This window comes from Falco biarmicus, chromosome 8 (assembly GCF_023638135.1).
Source record: "Falco biarmicus isolate bFalBia1 chromosome 8, bFalBia1.pri, whole genome shotgun sequence".
Lineage (NCBI taxonomy): Eukaryota > Metazoa > Chordata > Aves > Falconiformes > Falconidae > Falco > Falco biarmicus.
The window spans coordinates 1,732,793-1,750,850 of NC_079295.1; the positions used below are offsets into that span (position 1 = coordinate 1,732,793).

At 44.2% G+C, this 18,058-nt stretch overlaps 1 protein-coding gene and 1 long non-coding RNA gene across 2 annotated transcripts in view; one reads left to right on the plus strand and one right to left on the minus strand.

Annotated features, from left to right (window-relative positions):
• Positions 1-18,058, plus strand: part of SATB2 (SATB homeobox 2) — a 136,515-nt gene that overhangs the window by 70,603 nt on the left and 47,854 nt on the right. The window contains exon 7 of the mRNA XM_056350123.1: positions 9,843-10,315. Within this exon, the coding sequence (XP_056206098.1) occupies positions 9,843-10,315 (473 nt within the window). The remainder of the gene's footprint in view (positions 1-9,842; positions 10,316-18,058) is intronic.
• On the minus strand, positions 8,908-10,680 carry LOC130154226 (uncharacterized). Its single transcript, XR_008823648.1, has 2 exons — positions 10,555-10,680; positions 8,908-9,633 (listed from the first exon to the last, which is right to left on the minus strand). It is a non-coding gene; the product is annotated as an uncharacterized LOC130154226 (long non-coding RNA).

An 18,058-nucleotide genomic window follows, 5' to 3' on the forward strand; every position in this document is an offset into this window, starting at 1 on the left:
TATGTGATTCTGTTACAAATTGCCACATACAGATCTCCTAGGTCAAACTTTTTTCCTTTCTCATAGAAATAAATAAATGGTAAAATAGTTATACACTCTAGAAGATAAAAGTAATTACAGCTGAAGCCAGGCGAATATAAAAAGTTCTCGGGGAAAAAAAAAAGAAAAAAGAAACGCATGGGGTTGCCGAGTATATAGTTAATGTTTAAATAAATATAAGAAAGTGAACAATCAATAATTCGATATCATTAGCAACAGATGTAAAAGCTCTACACAAATGGAATTGTATCAGATCTCAAGTAAACATTCTCAGTTTGCATTCTGTTGAACTCACCGAAAAGACAGCTGAACTATTTATGCTTGTAATTTAAAAAAAGTTTTCAGTTGGTTCAGCTCAGCATGGTAATTTTGTCTTGTGTCAAGGCGATGCTAGAATAAATTTCTGCTTGAATTTTTTCTGCTATCCCACCCCAGCCCCTTAAGGTTTTTAGACCTTCACAGTTTACTCAGCGGCACGAGACTAAGTATACAGACAGATTTGGGAACTGGCTGGTGTGAGTTTGGAGGCTTTTTGCTTCCTCCTGGCTCAGAGCCTACCACTTGGGATCCGTGCACGGGCATGAGTGAGTTTGTAACAGGATGTCCGCTCTTTGCAGTCTCCTTGGGATGCACATATACATTTGAAGGAGAGCTTATGTTAACACTGTTCTAATGGAAAATGTATAGTAGTTGGGAAACAAAAAGCTTACGGTTCTGTGACCTTTCTCTTCCCCCCATGGATGTCTGTAATCATTTGGGGTGGTAATTAAGCCCATTAGTTTGTATTATAATTTTGTTCAGAATATGCACCGTGAGTGAACTCAATATTACTACATGAGGCCTTTTTTCCCCACTCTTTTTATTTACTTTTTTCTTCTTCTTTTTGAGGCTATGAGGCATTTTAATACACAGTCGTGCATGCATGATGGTGTTTAAGTGTGTTTAAGCCTACCTGAATGAAGAATCAGAATTTCCCCTTTTTAATAAAGGTTACGTATTAATTGATGGCAACTGCACAGCCATGGCTTAGTCGAGGGGTTCTCCCACTGTCCAGCCCAGTCCCACAGGGATACTCCTTTCAATCTGAGAACCATTAGTCTGGTTTCTCTAGATGCTGAACTTGCTGAAGCTGGGAGAAGGTACTGTCAAAATTTAGGATTTGAATAATTGTTTAAAAGGCTTGCATTGATTCTTAATTTGGTGAACAAATGGATGCACAAACAAAAATAACACTTTGTAAGTAATGATATATGTATACATTTGTAGTATGTATGGAGAGAAGCATTTCAGAACTTTGCCGTGCAACTCAGATCATTGGCAAGGGGTCATACCTGTACCAGTTACCTACTCATTGCCCAGAGTTTTGGGTTTGTAGCATTCCAGATATTTTTTAGCTCTGTTTCTCGGTAGATATTTCACTTCTCAGTGTCGTGTTTTCTATTTTTATCAGAAGGACTATCACTGCATCAGAATTCTTTCACAACTGAAACTCTTAACTGGTGTGAATTTTTTCTTTTTGCCTGGTGACACAACTTAGCTTGGTGGGAGGAAGTTAGGAAGGCGAAGGGGAGGGATAAATACGTTGTGAACTTACAAATAAAAAGATGTATTTTCTTTGTCTGCATATTAAGAACATTTCACTTCTGGTCCTGCCGTCAGTGGCTGTCAAAATACAGCTTTCTGTGATGTGAGTTCTGAGGCTGTGGCTGTCCCAAAGTTTTTGTGAAATGATGAGGCTTTTCAGTTTAAAGGAGGAGGGCTCAGTTATTTCTATTTCAGCAGATCAGGAATGTAAGAAAAAGCGTTAATGGCTTCCTTAAATTGAGAATCTGCTTTGGCTGCTCTTTGATTTTTCCAGTATTACTGATTTGTTGTTTGTGTGCTGTTTTATTCTTGAAAGTGTGTTTGCTTACTTCCCATAATGGATAGACAGAGCAATCTGTTTGTCTTATCATGTATTCTAGAGCCTGTTGCAGGTTGAGAGAGGTTAGGAACAGGATTCAGAAGGGCTCCCAGCTTGCTTATTTCCAGGCTGAAGGAACCTAGGATTGCAGCACGGTGATAATGCCAGTGTGAGTCTGGGGAAAATTGTCGTTATGTGCTTTGAGGAATAGTTTTTAATTGTTCCTCAGAAGCAGATGTTGTGGAAGCCTCATGAAAAGGCACACCAGATCTTTCCCAAGCAACGTTTTTGACTTTTAAAAATACCCTATTTATTGGTACATGCGAGCGTATATCTCTCTCTATAGACAGAAGGGTTTGTATATATGTATGTACATATATATATATGCACATATAGATCTTGACCTTTTACCTTTTGAACGAACAAGACTGAGGCAGAAATACTAAGTTTTTTAAGAAGAGATTATTCCATGCGTTGTTTGGCTGTTGGTCACAGTGCCAGTTAGGGTCATTCAGGTCAGCTGTGTGGCTCTTGACATGACTGTAATTTTTCCTTTGCTTACTTTTACACTCCAGACTGTGTATTTATTTCACTAAAAATAGGATTTTCCTCACTTTCTGAAGGAAACGGGAAAGAAAATAGCATCATTCGCAGGCAAGCTTTTCAGCATCTAGGTGACATACATGACCTGAAGATCATCTCTGACTCGGAGACATCCCCTTTGTTTGTGGCCTGCTGTGCTGTTGTATGAGGACAGGAGTTCATTGGCTTCGCTAATGAGGATAAAGGGGCATCTCTCTAGAAATACAAGTTTAAGGTTGTTAAGATCCGGCAAGAGTTATAGACCCCTTGACTGCTATTTTCCACACCCACATCAGCATTTTGTATTTCAGCATTGTCCCTGACGTTAAGTGCCAGTTGGGGGGATGTGTGCGTGTGTATTGTTACGAAACAATTTACCCACTGCAGTGCGTTCCAGGGGCGCTGTGGGCTGTGGCCCTCCTGGCTATTCTCTCTGTAAAGAGAATTAAAACACACCCTCTGGGTTTTTTTTTTTTGTTTTGTGTTTTGTTGTGTTTTTCTTTTTCCCCTACTTAAGCTTAACTTTTATCTAAAGTAAATGCATATATGACTTTCAACTTTGCATAATGTCTTTCATGCCTTCTGTCTGCTTTGGAGCAGTGACTCTCACTCTTAATAGTATGTGTCGTGGCAGAAGGGTACGTGCAGTTAGCTGAATGCCATCTCTTGCGCGTGCGAGTGGCTGGTGCTGCAGCCATCGCTGCTTCAGGGAACATACACCAGTACAGCAAAAGCTGGGAACCTTTCTCAAAAGAGAAACTGCCTAGCCACTTGTCCCATGCCTTGTCCCTGCTGTGCTGCGACATTATACCTTTCTTAATTAAGAGATACTCGCCAAACCTGCTCAAATAATGTCGCTCAACTTCATGGTTTTAAGATGTCTCCTGTTCCAAGGACAGTGCTCTTCTCAGTGAGGACTGGTTGTGTGCTGAGGCTGGGACTTCTGCCCAGCCACCCTTGAATTTTTAGTAAAGAATGGTCATCTGTTTTCTAAAGAGAAAACACTTTTTTTAATCTGCAGAATTAATTTTCCTTGATATTTAAAAACATGTTTTTGTGTCCTGCCAAACAGCAACACGTTAGCTCAAAAAGAAAGGAGGTTTTGGAAAGTGAGCATCAGTGGAGATTAGATTGACACGGGAGGAAAACCTGAAGCTTAGGTACAGGCATAAGCTTTCCCGGTGTGAAAGCTGCAATATGGCTGTCCGTGATCCCATGGATGTCATGGAATACCTTGCTCTGAGAGCAGAATTGAATTCTGTTTACTCAAAGTATCTGAAAAGTTTATATGTCTGCTGTGATGGTGTATGGTGTTTGTGTTCTGTCTCATTCCTTTCACCATCTCTGATGTTACAAGTCAGGAAGAAATGCATACGTATCTCCTGGGGGGGTTGCACAAGGGATGGGGAGTTTAGTACTGAAACAGCAGGACAGGCTTCTGTCTGTCACAGTAGTTGGACAGAAAGGGAGATAATTTTATATCAGGTGAGAACATCAGTCAATCTACACCAGCACACTCTGTGTTTCTGTTAGACAGTTCTGAGTGATGTTTGCCCTGCTTCTCCTTTTCCATTTCACCTGACCAATATTCATGCATTAGACAGGTGGTCACCGAAGCCCGTTTGACATGATGCTTTTCTCTGCCAGATGGATCTGACATGTCCTGTCTACAAATGATGTTAACGTGATTATGAAGAACTGAGATGATACTTTTATGTGCCCTCCTGAACCCGTACAGTAACCCCAAAATAATCTAAAAATAAGATAATAGGTTAAATTCTTCTCTTCTGCAAGCACCTTTGGTAGCAGTGTAGTCCAGGGAGAGCCTGTGGGAGGAATGTGACTTGCTGTGTTTAAGCAGAATTGACAGAAGACATGTTAGCATGTCTGTGTCCCAAGGGATGACTTGGATCCAGTCTTCAGGACAAGGGAGGGAGAAGGCCAGCTGCACAGCGAGTCAGCGATGTTAGTTCTCTGCGCTTAGTTCACCTGAAACCGATGCTGATCGAAGGCATGCTTTTAAGGATGGTTCTTCTAAATACAAAAATAATGATTTGTGCTTTGGTGGGAACTGAACAATTTGCCACACAACAAAGAACAGACAATGGCCTTTCCTGTCTGTTTTCCATTAGGCTTGGATGAAGGCCTTTGCTACTCACAGCCGGCGGCCAAACCATTTCTGTATGTGCTCTATAGCTGTTTTGAGGTTATTTGCTACCCTGCAGGAGTAGAGGAAGGGAAAGGTTTTGAAAGTTACAGCTTCTTATCAAGTCTGCCTCTCCAACCAACCTGTTTTTTCTCTGGTCCTGACTGCAGGAACAAATGGCCCAGGCAGAGATCAGTCACTGAATGAAGTCAGTGAATGACTTTGGGTAAATAGGAAGTTTAGATGTTGAATGAAAATGAGACTCTTCAGACCAGCCCTTTGCACTGAAGTGGTTAAGTGGGCTGTGATTAAAAGAAATAAGTAATTATCCTAATTATAGATTAAAAGATACAGAATTACCACTTTAAAAGCTCCTCCTGTGCGCTGGAGTTGTTCCGTTATTTACAAAGTGGTAGTTGATAATTATGTAGCATAAGCAAGAGGGCACCCTCTTGGTGTCACACAGCAGCCCTGTCTCCCCGAGGCAGCGGGTGGTACAGTGCCCGGGAGTGCTTCGTCCCCTGGGCATGGCTCCAGAGTTCAGGTCTTGCTCCAGTGAGTAGGATGGTGCTAAGCCAGGAGAAGCTGTGGGAACCTTTCTCTCTCGAGTGTAGCGCAGGGCACATCAGAGTTCACAGAGCTCTCCCTGCTTGGCCGTGACCACTGCTGGTAATGGCTTTTATGATCACCAGGTTTTAAATAATAAATGAAACAAAGCAGCACACTCTGGAACACTGGAGAACAGCCCTGGGTGGTGACATCCTGTCACAATTGAAGCATGGCAATTCTGCCGGCTAGTAACTTATTACAAAATGTTTCTTTACCAGCCCCTTCCTACTCTGGGGTGAAGTGCCTGTATGCCTGCGGGACTGAAAAGCTCAGGACTCGGTGGGCCATGGGTGCTGGTGGGTCCTCTGCGTCCCCGCTGCAGCGCGGTGCTGGGAGACATGTTACACTCTTGCTCTTGCTGCCGCATCCGTTATTGTGCATAGGAATTTGGTTTCCAGTGCTGTCAGTCAATTCCGTGCTGCTCATAAGCCCGAAATGCCCCACAGGCTGTTTGTCAGAATGTTCCTATTAACAACTCAGTGAAAATAAAGGGTGAGGGGAAGGGAAGGTGGAGAAATAAATCTTATTTTAAATCTTTTGAGCTGGTTTTATTTCAAATGGAAAGTTGCATGTGGACCACCCCAAGCTATTGTGCTGTGGACTGCGTCAGCTGCTCGACTGCGCAAGGAAGATTTGGGTAGAGGTTAAGAGCATCGCACAGGGGAAGGGTGCGCTGGAGTCCTTTTGTGCTGTATCCAGGAAGTTTCTAACTCAGTATGGAGTTGAAATACATTGACACACGTGGTAATCATTATAAGAAGAGAAAGGAACATTGAAATACGACAATTTGCTGCTCCCATTCTGGGGATTATGTTGGTTTCTGACTGTCTTGCAGAGGTACTGGTTGGGGGAGTGGGGGGCGGGTTATAGGGAAAATGAAGGGCAGATGCTATCCTGGAGTGCTCAAGAGCTGCTTGCTGAGCTTAGCACAGTACCTGTTGTCCAGATACCTTGCATCTGCCAACCTAGTGTATGGCTTTGGAAGGGTGGGTGGCTCTGAAATGCGACAGTGCCATTGTACTTGGTGTAAAAGAGCTCATCAAGCAAAGAGCTGCAGAATCGCGTAGCAGGCAGCGTGATGCAGGGAGAAGAGGGGAGTGCTGCTATGTCTTTTGCTGTGGTCATACCACAGATGGAGGTGGGTAACAGCCTCCTGAACCAGCTTTCGTTTAACCAGCACAGGCGTCACTAGCAGAGGGAAGTTTATCGGCAATACTTGAATGTAGACAGCACCCAGTTTAAGGTCCTGCTGCTCTGTCTTCACTGCTTTGTATTCCAATATACTCAAGTACTAGCCAGTTGATACAGGACTACAAGAGCTGTGAATGTATCCCCACTTGGAGTGGAGCAAGAGCAAACAAGGGAAGGGTAAGGGAAGGACTGTAATGGGGTAGGAACGTGGAAGGTGGAGGATGCAAATGGAAAAACCCTGTCTGAGGAAGGGCTGAGGCAAAACACTGGTGTTGCAGCAGCTTTGTGGCTCCTGTATCCCTTTTTTCTTAGAGCATTCCTGGCAAGCTGGCCTGCTTCCCAGGGCAGTGCCAGTCTCCATCTCGGGGTTGTCTCAGGCTTGCTTCTGTCCAGCCCCACAGAGCCTTACCAATCCATAGCTACCAAGGAACAACAGGGAATCTGATATGGGCAATGTGTTAGAGAAGAAAAGAGTCTTGAGGAGTTGAGTAATGCACATTTTTTCCATCCAGTGTAACTGTTAGTGGTAACCTTTTATTATTGAAGTGGTTGAAGTGACTAGAATCTGGTTTGTTTATTGGGAGTATATGCGTGGCTATATAGTCTTGTGTGATCGAAAAAGGAAACTGATAATAAGGGAAAAAATACACCTATGGAAGCAGGTCAGGTGATGTCTTTGTGTAATTGTAATTCCAAGTAGCACTGCAGAGATTAACAGCCTGGCAGCCTTTTCATCTTAAACTTTATTTTTATAGGGGTTTGTAACTTGGCACTAAAGTCAGGAGTGGGTGGAAACTTGGCAAATGTGGTTCAGCCCAGAAAGTGAATGTTATTTATATTTATTTCTCACCAAGTTTTCAAAAACACTTGGTTACTGTTTTTGTGTTATAACAAGTAGTAATTTGTTGGTTTCAGTGACTTATTCTCTGAGTGTTCCTTAAACTACAAAATAGATCAGAACTTATTTCAGCTCTTCTGAAACTCCTATTTGAAGGACTATAGATTTCTAGGGGTTTAAATGAAGACCAAAAGCAGTTCTTGTTGTGTTTTCCTGTAGCAGGATGCTCCAATTATTTCATGTACACTGAGCAATGTTTTTGTTCTATTTACATCAGATTAATTCTGGACTGCCAAGTAGCTGCTGCACCTTTGAATAATTACATTTGGTTTTGCTGGCAACTGTGTGTATTTACTGACATTACCCAGGTGCAGGCTTACTGCGGAGAGGCTGAGGAGGCAATAGTTAGTGTGGCCACGTGGGCTCTGAGTTGTCCATGTCGCAGGATGTGGTCTGGGGCTGTGTCAAAGTAGTCCCTCTTCCCCACTCCCCTGCCCGCACACGACATCTCTGTATCGACGCCAGCCCCATCCCTGGTATTAACACTACTCGTATTTCACACTTCACCTTGATGTCATGTCCGTCCCTAAAGCCAGAGACTAGCGGTGTAGAGCTTTCTGTACCTGGCTTTCAGGGAGGCCTGCTGACATCATGGGCAGCAGCGTTTGAACAGGAATTCTCAGTATTTTCAGCAAACTGAAACACAGCATTATGTCTCTGGCAGCCCGTGAGTAACGTAGCAGAATGGTCATTTGCTGATGACGGTGTTTGTGTGTTGCATGCATGGCATTGCCTTTCATAGTTGAAATATACTGCACAAAAAGCACTGACTTAGTTGGGTTGAAACATTGGCTTTTGTGGGAGAATGGAATTAATAATTTTCTTAGAAATGCTTGATTTTTGTTTTAAAAGATTTGTTTAAAGATATTTTTTTTATGGAAGGTTAAAGATGTTGTGGGTTTTTCCTTCAAAAGAATGGCAAGAGTGAGTTAGAAGAAAATCTTGGGTTCTAATTCACCTAGTTGTAAAATTCAGTCCTTGTGATGTTCCAGAATGGCAGCTCTGAAGATAGTAACTGTGTGTGTTTGTGTGTGTTCAGGGCATGACCCCCTCCCCAGTGAGAATTCAGCCCTCTCTGTCGGAGATTAGCTCTGGAAGGTGAAAAGAGCTGTCTTCCTATTTAGAAGGAGACGGAGAAAGTCATCAGTAAACTGTCATCCTGAGTATTAACTGTGTAAAGCTTCAAAGCTTTATATAGATTAAGTTTAAAAAAAGAGTTCAAAGCCTTGTGCAGTTGTTAATCATTACACAAGTTATAATAGTATTATGGTATTTATGAAATGAATCCTATCTTGTTATTTGCTCAGAGCAATACAGGGATGAGGTAGTAGTTTTCTAGTTGTATGATACGCATCCCTGAAAACTTTTTTATCAGATCACTATATAAATGTCTATGCATTTGCATGTAGTGAGGCTCGTGGAAACTGCAACGTACTGTAAAATGACTTCTGATTACTTAAAATTATCTAAGTAATAATTGTATTTGTGTACTTTTTAAACTTCATATTCTATTTCAAGTACTACTTTTAAAGGAAGCTTAGTTTTGTAATATGTGTATTTAGTTTTGCAGTTACATGAAAGCTATTGCAATATCGCTGACATAGGAGATTTCAAAGGGACAGTATGTATCAGCTTATAAAACTACAATATATGCATTTTGTGTGTAGCATTTCATTTTTTGTAGCATGGTGTCACTTAGGGATCGCTGGTCTTTGTTGTGCTAAACAAAGGTTGTTTGAAGAGAGTGACGTCCGTTTCTTTAAAGTAGACCTTCATGCAGAGATGCTTTAAGGTTTCTGGACTGACTCGAAGCAGTGAGGCTTTGGCTAGAGGAACACTGCTTTCACGTTTTCTCATGTGTGCATTGCACGGGTTTGCAGCATGCTTTCACGCAAGCAGCGTGATTCTGCTGTAGTGACCTGGGTGACCTGGCATTACCAGACCGCTTTATCCACGCAAGGTGCTGTTATGTCAGAAAAGATAATAGTTGCTGAGTTCGTAAGGAGGAGCTGTTCTGTGAGCTGCCCAGCGAGTGGCCTGGCTTCCGTGGGGTTTGTGTGACTGGATGCTAATTCAGGTTTCTTTCCTTCACCTAGGTGCCAGTGGTGCTGGAATATTGACCCCTTTTAACATTACTCATTTGGGTGTGAGAGATCCAAAAGTTAGTGACAGTGTAAATGTCCAAGCTAATTTCTTCAGGAAATGAGTCTAGAGAGGATATCTGCTGCCAGTTTGATAGGAGGCTTCCTGAGCAGTGGGTGATGCCTGAGAAGTCCAAAAGAATGTTAATTATTGTTGTTGCTTTTACTTTGTGCTGCCTTTGCTTATGTTTCTGTGAAGCTTTTATGCAAGTGTAGCTTTGCAAACTAAAGCAGTGGCTGTTGTGTACGGTCACCTGCAGTAACCGTTACCCTAATGGTCCTCTTGTAAGTGCAAACTGAAATGACAGCAAACTAATTTTTCTCTTTTAACAGTGGAAAGAGTGGAAAGAGAAAACCTTTCAGACTATTGTGTTCTTGGTCAACGTCCCATGCACTTACCAAATATCAACCAGCTGGCAACCTTGGGAAAAACTAATGAACAGTCTCCTCATGGCCAAATTCACCACAGTACTCCAATCCGAAACCAAGTGCCAACGATGCAGACAATGATAAACCCTGGGCTCCTGTCTCCTCAGCTCAGTCCACAACTGGTGAGGCAGCAGATAGCAATGGCCCATCTGATAAACCAACAGATTGCTGTCAGCCGGCTACTGGCTCACCAGCACCCGCAAGCTATCAACCAGCAGTTCTTGAATCATCCGCCCATCCCTAGAGCTGTCAAACCCGAGCCATCAAATTCGTCGGTGGAAGTCTCTCCAGATATTTACCAGCAAGTCAGAGATGAGCTGAAGAGAGCCAGCGTGTCTCAAGCTGTCTTTGCAAGAGTAGCATTCAACCGCACACAGGTATCAATTTCTGTTCTATAACCAGGAAGCACTGAGGGGGCAGAGTTGTGGCTCTTGTGGGGCTGTGTGGTTGCTGCAGATCGAGGCGGGAGGTGTGCCACAGAAACGGGTTGACACCCCCCGCCACCACCACCCCTCGCCGCCCCCCCCCCCCCCCTCCCCGCCCCGTTGAGCTTGAACAAGGCTGTTTCTTCCTGGAGCAGCTGCTCATTTGCCTTTGGTCTCCCCCGTGCCGTTACCTGAGCTGTGCTCTCCGGCAGTAACACTGCTCCTGCAGTTCTTCCCTGAGTTCCTCTCTGGGCATATAAACTTCTGTCCCTGCCTGGTGGCCAGGAAGAAGGAACAAGAGGCAGTGAGAGTCTGAGGTGTCTTTGGGTCTCTGTCACTTCCTCAGTTCCTTCCTGTGTTGCAACTGATGCCGCAACAGTGCCAGGGGCTCCTGCCACCAGAAATGTGTGAGACAAGTGTGCATAGGCCTAAGGACTGCCTGCTGGGGAAGATGCCTGCCATTTGCAGCACATCGTGTTTGATTTCATACATCTGACACAGGTTTTCTCACTCGCCTGGTGAAATGCAGATGTTGAAATGATCACACGATAACATCAGCTTAAGCTTACGACCTGGTGTACAGGGGAGGAATGTGTGTCCAGGAACACTGGCCGTTGACATGTATCCTGCTGCCAGTCAAGGCATACAAAGTATGAACTGTCAGTTTTGTGATGCTCTGTAGCAAGGCTAAAGAAAGGGAAACTGGCTTAGCATTTAATATTGGTACAGATTTCTTTTGTGCAGGTAGGAGTTGGTCTTCGAGGTAAGCTGTACCAGTGAGAGAAAAAAGGAGTGTGTGTATGTCTCCTGGAGGTCTGTCCCTTGCCCCATACAGCACCTTTGTCTGATCTGGATTAATGATTTTCTTTGGCACTGCCATTTTGGAAATGCCATGTTATGAGGGAACTAATTAAAGTATGGAGCACATTTTTATTACTTCCCTTCTTCCATTAAATTCATAAGATGGCTGCACTCAGAAAAAAACATTCACTTCCAATCAACATGACTTTGAGTTCTGGGGTTAGCCTTGAGGATATCAAATGAAAACTACATAGGAATGTATGAGTATTTCCTCTTTAAAATGCTGCTTTTAATTTGGAAAAGCTTTTCATCCCTCTGGGATCATAACCCGTTGTATATAAAGCCTGGTATAATCAAGGTAGATGGTACTGACAGAATGACATATTCTGAACTTGAGCGGGAGGTCAGCAGTAATGTTGCCAGCGAGGGTTTTGCCATTGTCACTGAACAGGAGGCTCAGCTTCAGCCAGATGGGGAGAGCTGGGTTGGTAGTGCCCAAGTCTGCTGTTAAACCAAAAGCTCGTTCCCCAGCGAGAAAGCGGTCATGCAACGTGTGTGTTAAATCAATGGTTCTGCTTGTTATTTAAAACGAGGCAGAGTTGTGATGCTGCGTGTCCAGGAACCCACACACCTTGCATGTTATTGACCAAACACTGTGTATTGACTTGCCAGGACAGCAGGGAAGAGGTGAGCACGTGGTACAGACTGCTCTGGCCTCTGCCTGGCAGTGGCACAGCAGTGTGTCTGCTCTGGTGCTTCATAGCAGCTATGGCAGAGATTGCGCCACACTTTTGATAGATAATCCAAAATCTGCGCTAAATCAGCTGCAGTATGGTTTGCTGGTGGTGATGGGGGTTTTTTGGGTCTTCTTACACCTCCTGCATAGATTTGGTGGGTTTAGGATGTTAAGCAGGTCTTTGGGTGAAATGTGGTTTCTTCCTGACTTCAGTGGCTCCTGGCAGTGTGACTGTGGGCAGTCACACCTGACAGCATTTTCAAATGCTCTGTATGACTTAGGACACCAGGTGTGTAACCATTCGGAGTGGGCTCACTCATCGAAAGCACAGACCTGAGCAGCACTGAGTGCACATGCCAAAGTAATGCTCTTTGAGAAGGTGCCAAGCACCTTTCCTGGGCAGGGCTGCACCTGCAGATGGGATGTGATGCTCTGTCCTCTGACTGGTTTACATCTGAGTTCAGTATATAAAAAGGTGTCTGTAATTCAGACTTAGTATCACTTTTTTTGTCAGTACTCCTGCTGACATTTATCTTAGGGTGTGCTAACTTCTCTGGCTTTTCTTTAAAAACAAAAAAAAAAATCTTCCCTGATTTTGATGTCTTCATTACAGGAGTTCAGGCATATAATTTTATATAAAAGGAAAGAAATCACCTACTTCTTAGCCCTCCATCACAGGTAATACGATGTACTATACAGTCCATGACAGTGATTCCAGAACAGGCAAGTCTTAAACATCTGTAAAAGATTTGCTCATCCCATGGCTGTGTTTCATTAGTCTACGGGCCCTTAATGTATAAGACCAGTGGATCTTACATGTAGTGCATCGTGTCCCTAGGAGCCATTGCTGTGGCAAGAGGGTGTAGGTACATACTTACGCTTCCCTGTCCTCAGCTCAAATCAAGCTCTCCTCACATTGGAGACTGTTTGAGGGATTAAGAAGACATGCTCAGTCAGTCAGCCTTGCACTGCGCAGCAGCAGATGCATGATGTTCCCACACACCCGTAGTGGAGAAGCAAACTCCGTAGAAGGCACTTGAAGTAGAAGTTCAAATCTACTCTGACCTCCCTGCATTCCCCCTGCTGCCTCCAAGGATCCTCTGCTCAGGAAGTACAGAGAGGCATGCATTTCTCTCTGGAAATGTTTGGGTTTGTTGCATTTCACAGGAAGTACCAGCCTTAGAAACTGGAGGTCTGTTGTTCCTCATGATGGTACCAAGTAATAGATGCTGTATGCCAGCCAGCTAATAATTGTATTAATCACTGCATTATGGGCCACTGCTTCATCTTTCTCCATAGAAACTCTGTGGTGCACATTACCCTATAATTAAGTATAGCTTCATGAAATATGTACTATGAGGCTTGTTTAATAGATAAACTATTCTCTAATTTAAAGTCCAATGACCTACATACTCAATGCTGAAAAACCCCCTCTTACTGACATTATTTCTCCCTTGAGACCTTCCATCTGAGCAAATCTGTTAAGTGAAGTAGAGGAAGCTTTGATCCAAACTAGGCTAAATCCATCAGAACAAATGGCTGGCACATGTATGTATGCATGTATGTGTGAGGAGGAGGACCTAAGGAGGGTCATCAGAAGGAGAAGTGCAGTTGTATGGTTTATGAAACATCCAGATCTTCCTCTGAAAGTTGGAAATACACAGCCTAAGACAACTATTTGCTTATACCTGTGGCTGTGTTGTCTGCACACGTGAAAACAAAGCACTTCAGGCTGTGTGCCAAATCCTGGGCATTTCCTGGGGCACAGCGCTCCCACCAAGGGCCCACTCGGAGCTGGGCACTGAACATCGAGCGGCTCCGTACCTGCTGCGGGCACGGAGAGCTGCGTGGGGCATTGGCTAGGAGCTGGCCCAGGCTGTGCTACCACAAAGAGGGTCTCTTCCAAACAGAAAGTTCCAAAGTGAACATTTTCACATTTATTTGAAACTGGGTATGAGGAACCTTTGGAGTGTGCATGACTGATTTTTAGTAAATGCCTTGGACCAGCTTCTGCCCCTTCTTTTTATTGCATTTTAGGGAGTCAGCATCACAATTTTAATTCACCCGACTGTAGAATCTAAACACTTACTTATTCAGCAAACATGACAGGTGGAAGAGAGTTCTCAGACCCACAGAGACAACATAGTTATTGAAGGTGTTTTTAGTGAGTAGGAAATTCCTACACAACCTTAAAAACATTTAAAACGGTGGTGCACACTACCATGTTTGTCTAAGCTGGTGTTGCTTACAATGTGCTCAGCAATGGTAGGAATGGTGTGTGTTGGAAAGATACCCTCTTAGGTTCTGTGTAGCCTTCCGTGCTCTGGCAGAAACTGGCAGCACTACAGTTTTTAACTCCAGGAACGGTCCTCTCTTGTGGACTCCAGTGCATCACTATCCAGACTGGTCAAGAAGGTGGTATAGCCCAAGGAGTGGAACCAGGGCTCTTCTGCCCTGTTTTGGGAGCCCTGTTGAGATGGGTATGATGCAGTTTGTGGCCAAGTTCTTCATGGCCGAGATCCTTGGCCTCGGCTTCCTTTTGCAGCTCTGCTGGGCTGTGACTGGTAAGGTGGAAATCTGTACGCTCCTTGATGTGAATGTATTGTTTACTGAAATATTGTTTCCTTTGTTTGGACTGCTGCTATGAGCTAATAGCTTGCTAGTGGAAAACTGGGCATCCTTGTCTGGGTCTTAAAAACTATGTGCAAGAGAGTGAGTGGGTTTGAACGGAAGGCAGAGAGCTGCGTGAGGTCCATCAAACACTTTTAGAGTTACATGATCATACCTGATGTCTTTGTTTTAAAATGGAGGGCATTTCAGAAAGTCTGTTGACATGCAGCCAAGCTGTAAGCTGAATTTGCTGTTAAAACATTCATTAGTGAATGCTTTGCTTTCTGTAAGACTTTGGCACTTTTTGATTGTATAAAACCATTCAATCTTGAGAAAAAAGCAAGGAAAAGTCTGATTAATACTGCAAATCCACAAGAGAAGCCCAGCTGTCAGAGGCAGAGCAGATGCACCTCGCACTTGGAATTGCCTTGTGCACATTTTTAAAAGCAGCTGAAGCTTTGCAAAGGCCAGAGTGAAGGAAGTGCCTGCAAGGTACAGGCTGCAGAAGGTGAGAAGGCTTTAATGTGCAGGGGGAGCAGCTGTCCATCGTTGGTCTCAAACAGTTCAGTAAAGTCAAAGGGGCTGTCGGTGCAGGCTGGAGTTCTCCGAAAATGCCTACCTGGCTGAAGCACGCATCACCTTTAAATCAGGGTAGCCAGGTGACTAGTAGCCTCTAAAAGCACAGGCATCCTTCAGGTTGGTGTGCTGAGCTGCTGTGAAATGGGAGGCAGGACAAGGGGACTGCTGGCTAAAGCTGTTACCAAGGCTACAGGCTTCTTCCTGGAGGAGAATAGTGTGATTTCGATCATCCTCAGGGCAGAGCCCTTGTGCCATCTCCCTCTTGCACTATAACATCTCCTATTACAGCATTCGGGTTGCAGCCAGAAAGTTGTAATAACCAAAGCTTGCTTATCACAGGTGATAATGTACGGAGAAATGGGCAGGTGGTGGTGGTTACAGAAAAAAAGAGCGATTGTTTTAAAGGAAATGCATTAAAATGCTCACTTGGATTTTCCTTATCCTTCTCTGGAAAGTTTTTTAGCAAATCCGGAGGTGCTGAAACGCTCCGTGTTCTTCAGAATCCTAGCTGGAAAAATAAGTCATTTGAATCCTCCTGCTTTGCAAGAGGAAAATGTACATACTCTCTTTCCTCTCCCCGCTTGCTCAGCATCCATCCCTCTTTGCCGCAGGCTCATGGAGTCGCAGTCAGGATGGTCGGTCAGGCTGGCTGTAACAGTCCAGCCTAAATCACTGGCTCAGTGAATGGCCTCTCTGCTCCTCAGGAGCGCTCAGTGGCCTGCAAAGCCTATAGACTGAGTGAGTGTTTCTGTTTATATCTTTCTTTTTTTCCTAAGCCTCTTTTTTTTTTTGCCAATGTTTTGACATAATAGCCAAAACTAGTAAAATGTTTGGGCAAGTGGCCAGTGCTTGTTTTACTGAACAGCCTCAAAAACTGGAAATACCCGTGAACCTGAGGCTTTTTGAATGAAACAGTTGTGGTGCCAGATACAAAGAGAGCTGGGTAAAAACACCGGGCATGTTCTGGCTGCTTGTAACTCTCTTCCCAAAGAGCACTGCTCCCTCCCTCCTGCCCCGAGTAGCTCCGGGTGAGAGCATTGGCCTTCCAGTGTGCAGATAGGAAGGCAGCTCCTGCCCAGCTCAGCTCCTGCCCGGCTAGCAAGTGCCTAACCGCACCTCTTCGGATAAAGGAAGTAACGGCACAGGGAGGAGGCAACTCTGCCAGCCTTGGGTGCAGTGAAGTTTATGATGAGGTAAACTAAACTGATCCACCTTGTTCGAGGGATTCAGCCGCACCTTGGCTGCAGGAATGGGTGGAGACATAGGGAGAAGCAGGATCGATGCTGGAGGTACCCCAGCTTCTGGTGCGACTGCCGGCAAGTCCAGACTTCTGCAACGAGTAAGGGGCAGTCATGCCTCTACAGCATGCAGAAGTGTCTCCAGTCAGTTGCTGAGGGGTTGGGGCTCTGAAAGCATGAGCAGGGTGGGTAAGGAAGCTCCAAAGAAAGACTTTGGAGGCAGGCAAGGAGGGAGGTGGGTGGTGACCTCTCATTTATGTCTAATTCTACTTTCTTTGGCAAAATTCCCCCAAACTGAAGTGGGATCAGAAAAGGGTCCTCTAAGAGGCTTTAAGATTAGCAATACATTTTGTCGAAATAACCAACTCTTCCACCTCTGCTTGTTCGTGAGCCAAGTCCTGGACAGAATTCCTTTTGCAAATAATTTCCCCTTTAACTTAAGTGAGAGGAAGACGAGCAGCTTCAATTCTCTGCCTGATACCTAGTGTCATGCGGCATTCATCACTATGCTGTCTGCCCCATTACGCACAGACTTTCAATTAGCAAGGGTTCTGGCTTTGGTTTTGGGGGGGATTTTTTGTTGGTTTTTCCCCCCATAGAAAACTCTCTCTTATTGCATGAAACCCTTTCATGCTGCCTGCTTGTTTTATTCTTGTGTGTAGTGCGGCACAAGCAGCGTTCTGTTGTACTCACAGGAAAGAAGGCAGTCTGTAAGGGAAGTGCTTAATTTAATAAATTGCAGATTTTTGGTACATGGGATATTTGTTCCAACAGTGGGTTGTGCACTGCCCAAAATTTCAGTTTCAATTAGCTTAATTGTATTCAATAGGCTGAATGAAAAGATCTTAAGCAGCATGTGAGTCAGGCTTTCAGAATGTGTGCTTGTAGGAGGCGGCTGCTGCCTGCCCAGCTGATGCACAGGAGTCCTGGGCCTTGGAAGCAAATGCATGGATATACAGAGTGTGCACGAGCTGTGTGTCTTGCTCATTTTCTGGCATATTTCGGTACGAAGGATTTGACATGCATGTCATATAAATGATGGCACTCTGTAGCTGCAGGTGGTCGGCTTTCTCTGCCTCCTTTTCCCCACGTATCGACATTCAGCTCCACATACACATCCTGTCTTCCCTCATAAAAAGAGATACCATAATAAAAAAGAGGCTTTATTAAACTAATGCAATAAAGGCATTTTCTTTGAGGATTTAAACACTTCATTTTTAATAATAAAAATCAAATTGTCATTGTTGCACCCTGGATAAGTTTTATTCAAATCAGCCTCTAAATGCTTTGTGCCTAAGCAGCGCTCTCCTGAGATGTATGTATTTTAGCATTAGTTAAATGAGTTTAAGAACGAGGCTCATACTCTGGCTGTAGGCGGTGAATCTAGAGATCAGGAGATTTCTTTTAAATGAGGGGCTGATATGATGCATTCAGCTACACTGGAGGGTACTGGGAGACAGCCGGTCTCCCATTCATACTGATGGAAACCAGTCAAAGTCCTTTGAGTTCTGAGGTTCTCATGAACTGACACGAACGTGGCACCTAACGTTTTGCCCATTGAGACAGAAGAGTTGGTCAGGGAACAGGGTGCAAATGCAGCTTTGCCTGATGGAAACCATGACAGGGTGGATATGAAGGTACTTGGTTCGACTAACCACTCAAAAATTTCTGCTGGTTATCTAAAGCAATTTTGCTCAGCAAAATTGGACTGAACATGTTGCCAGGATAAGC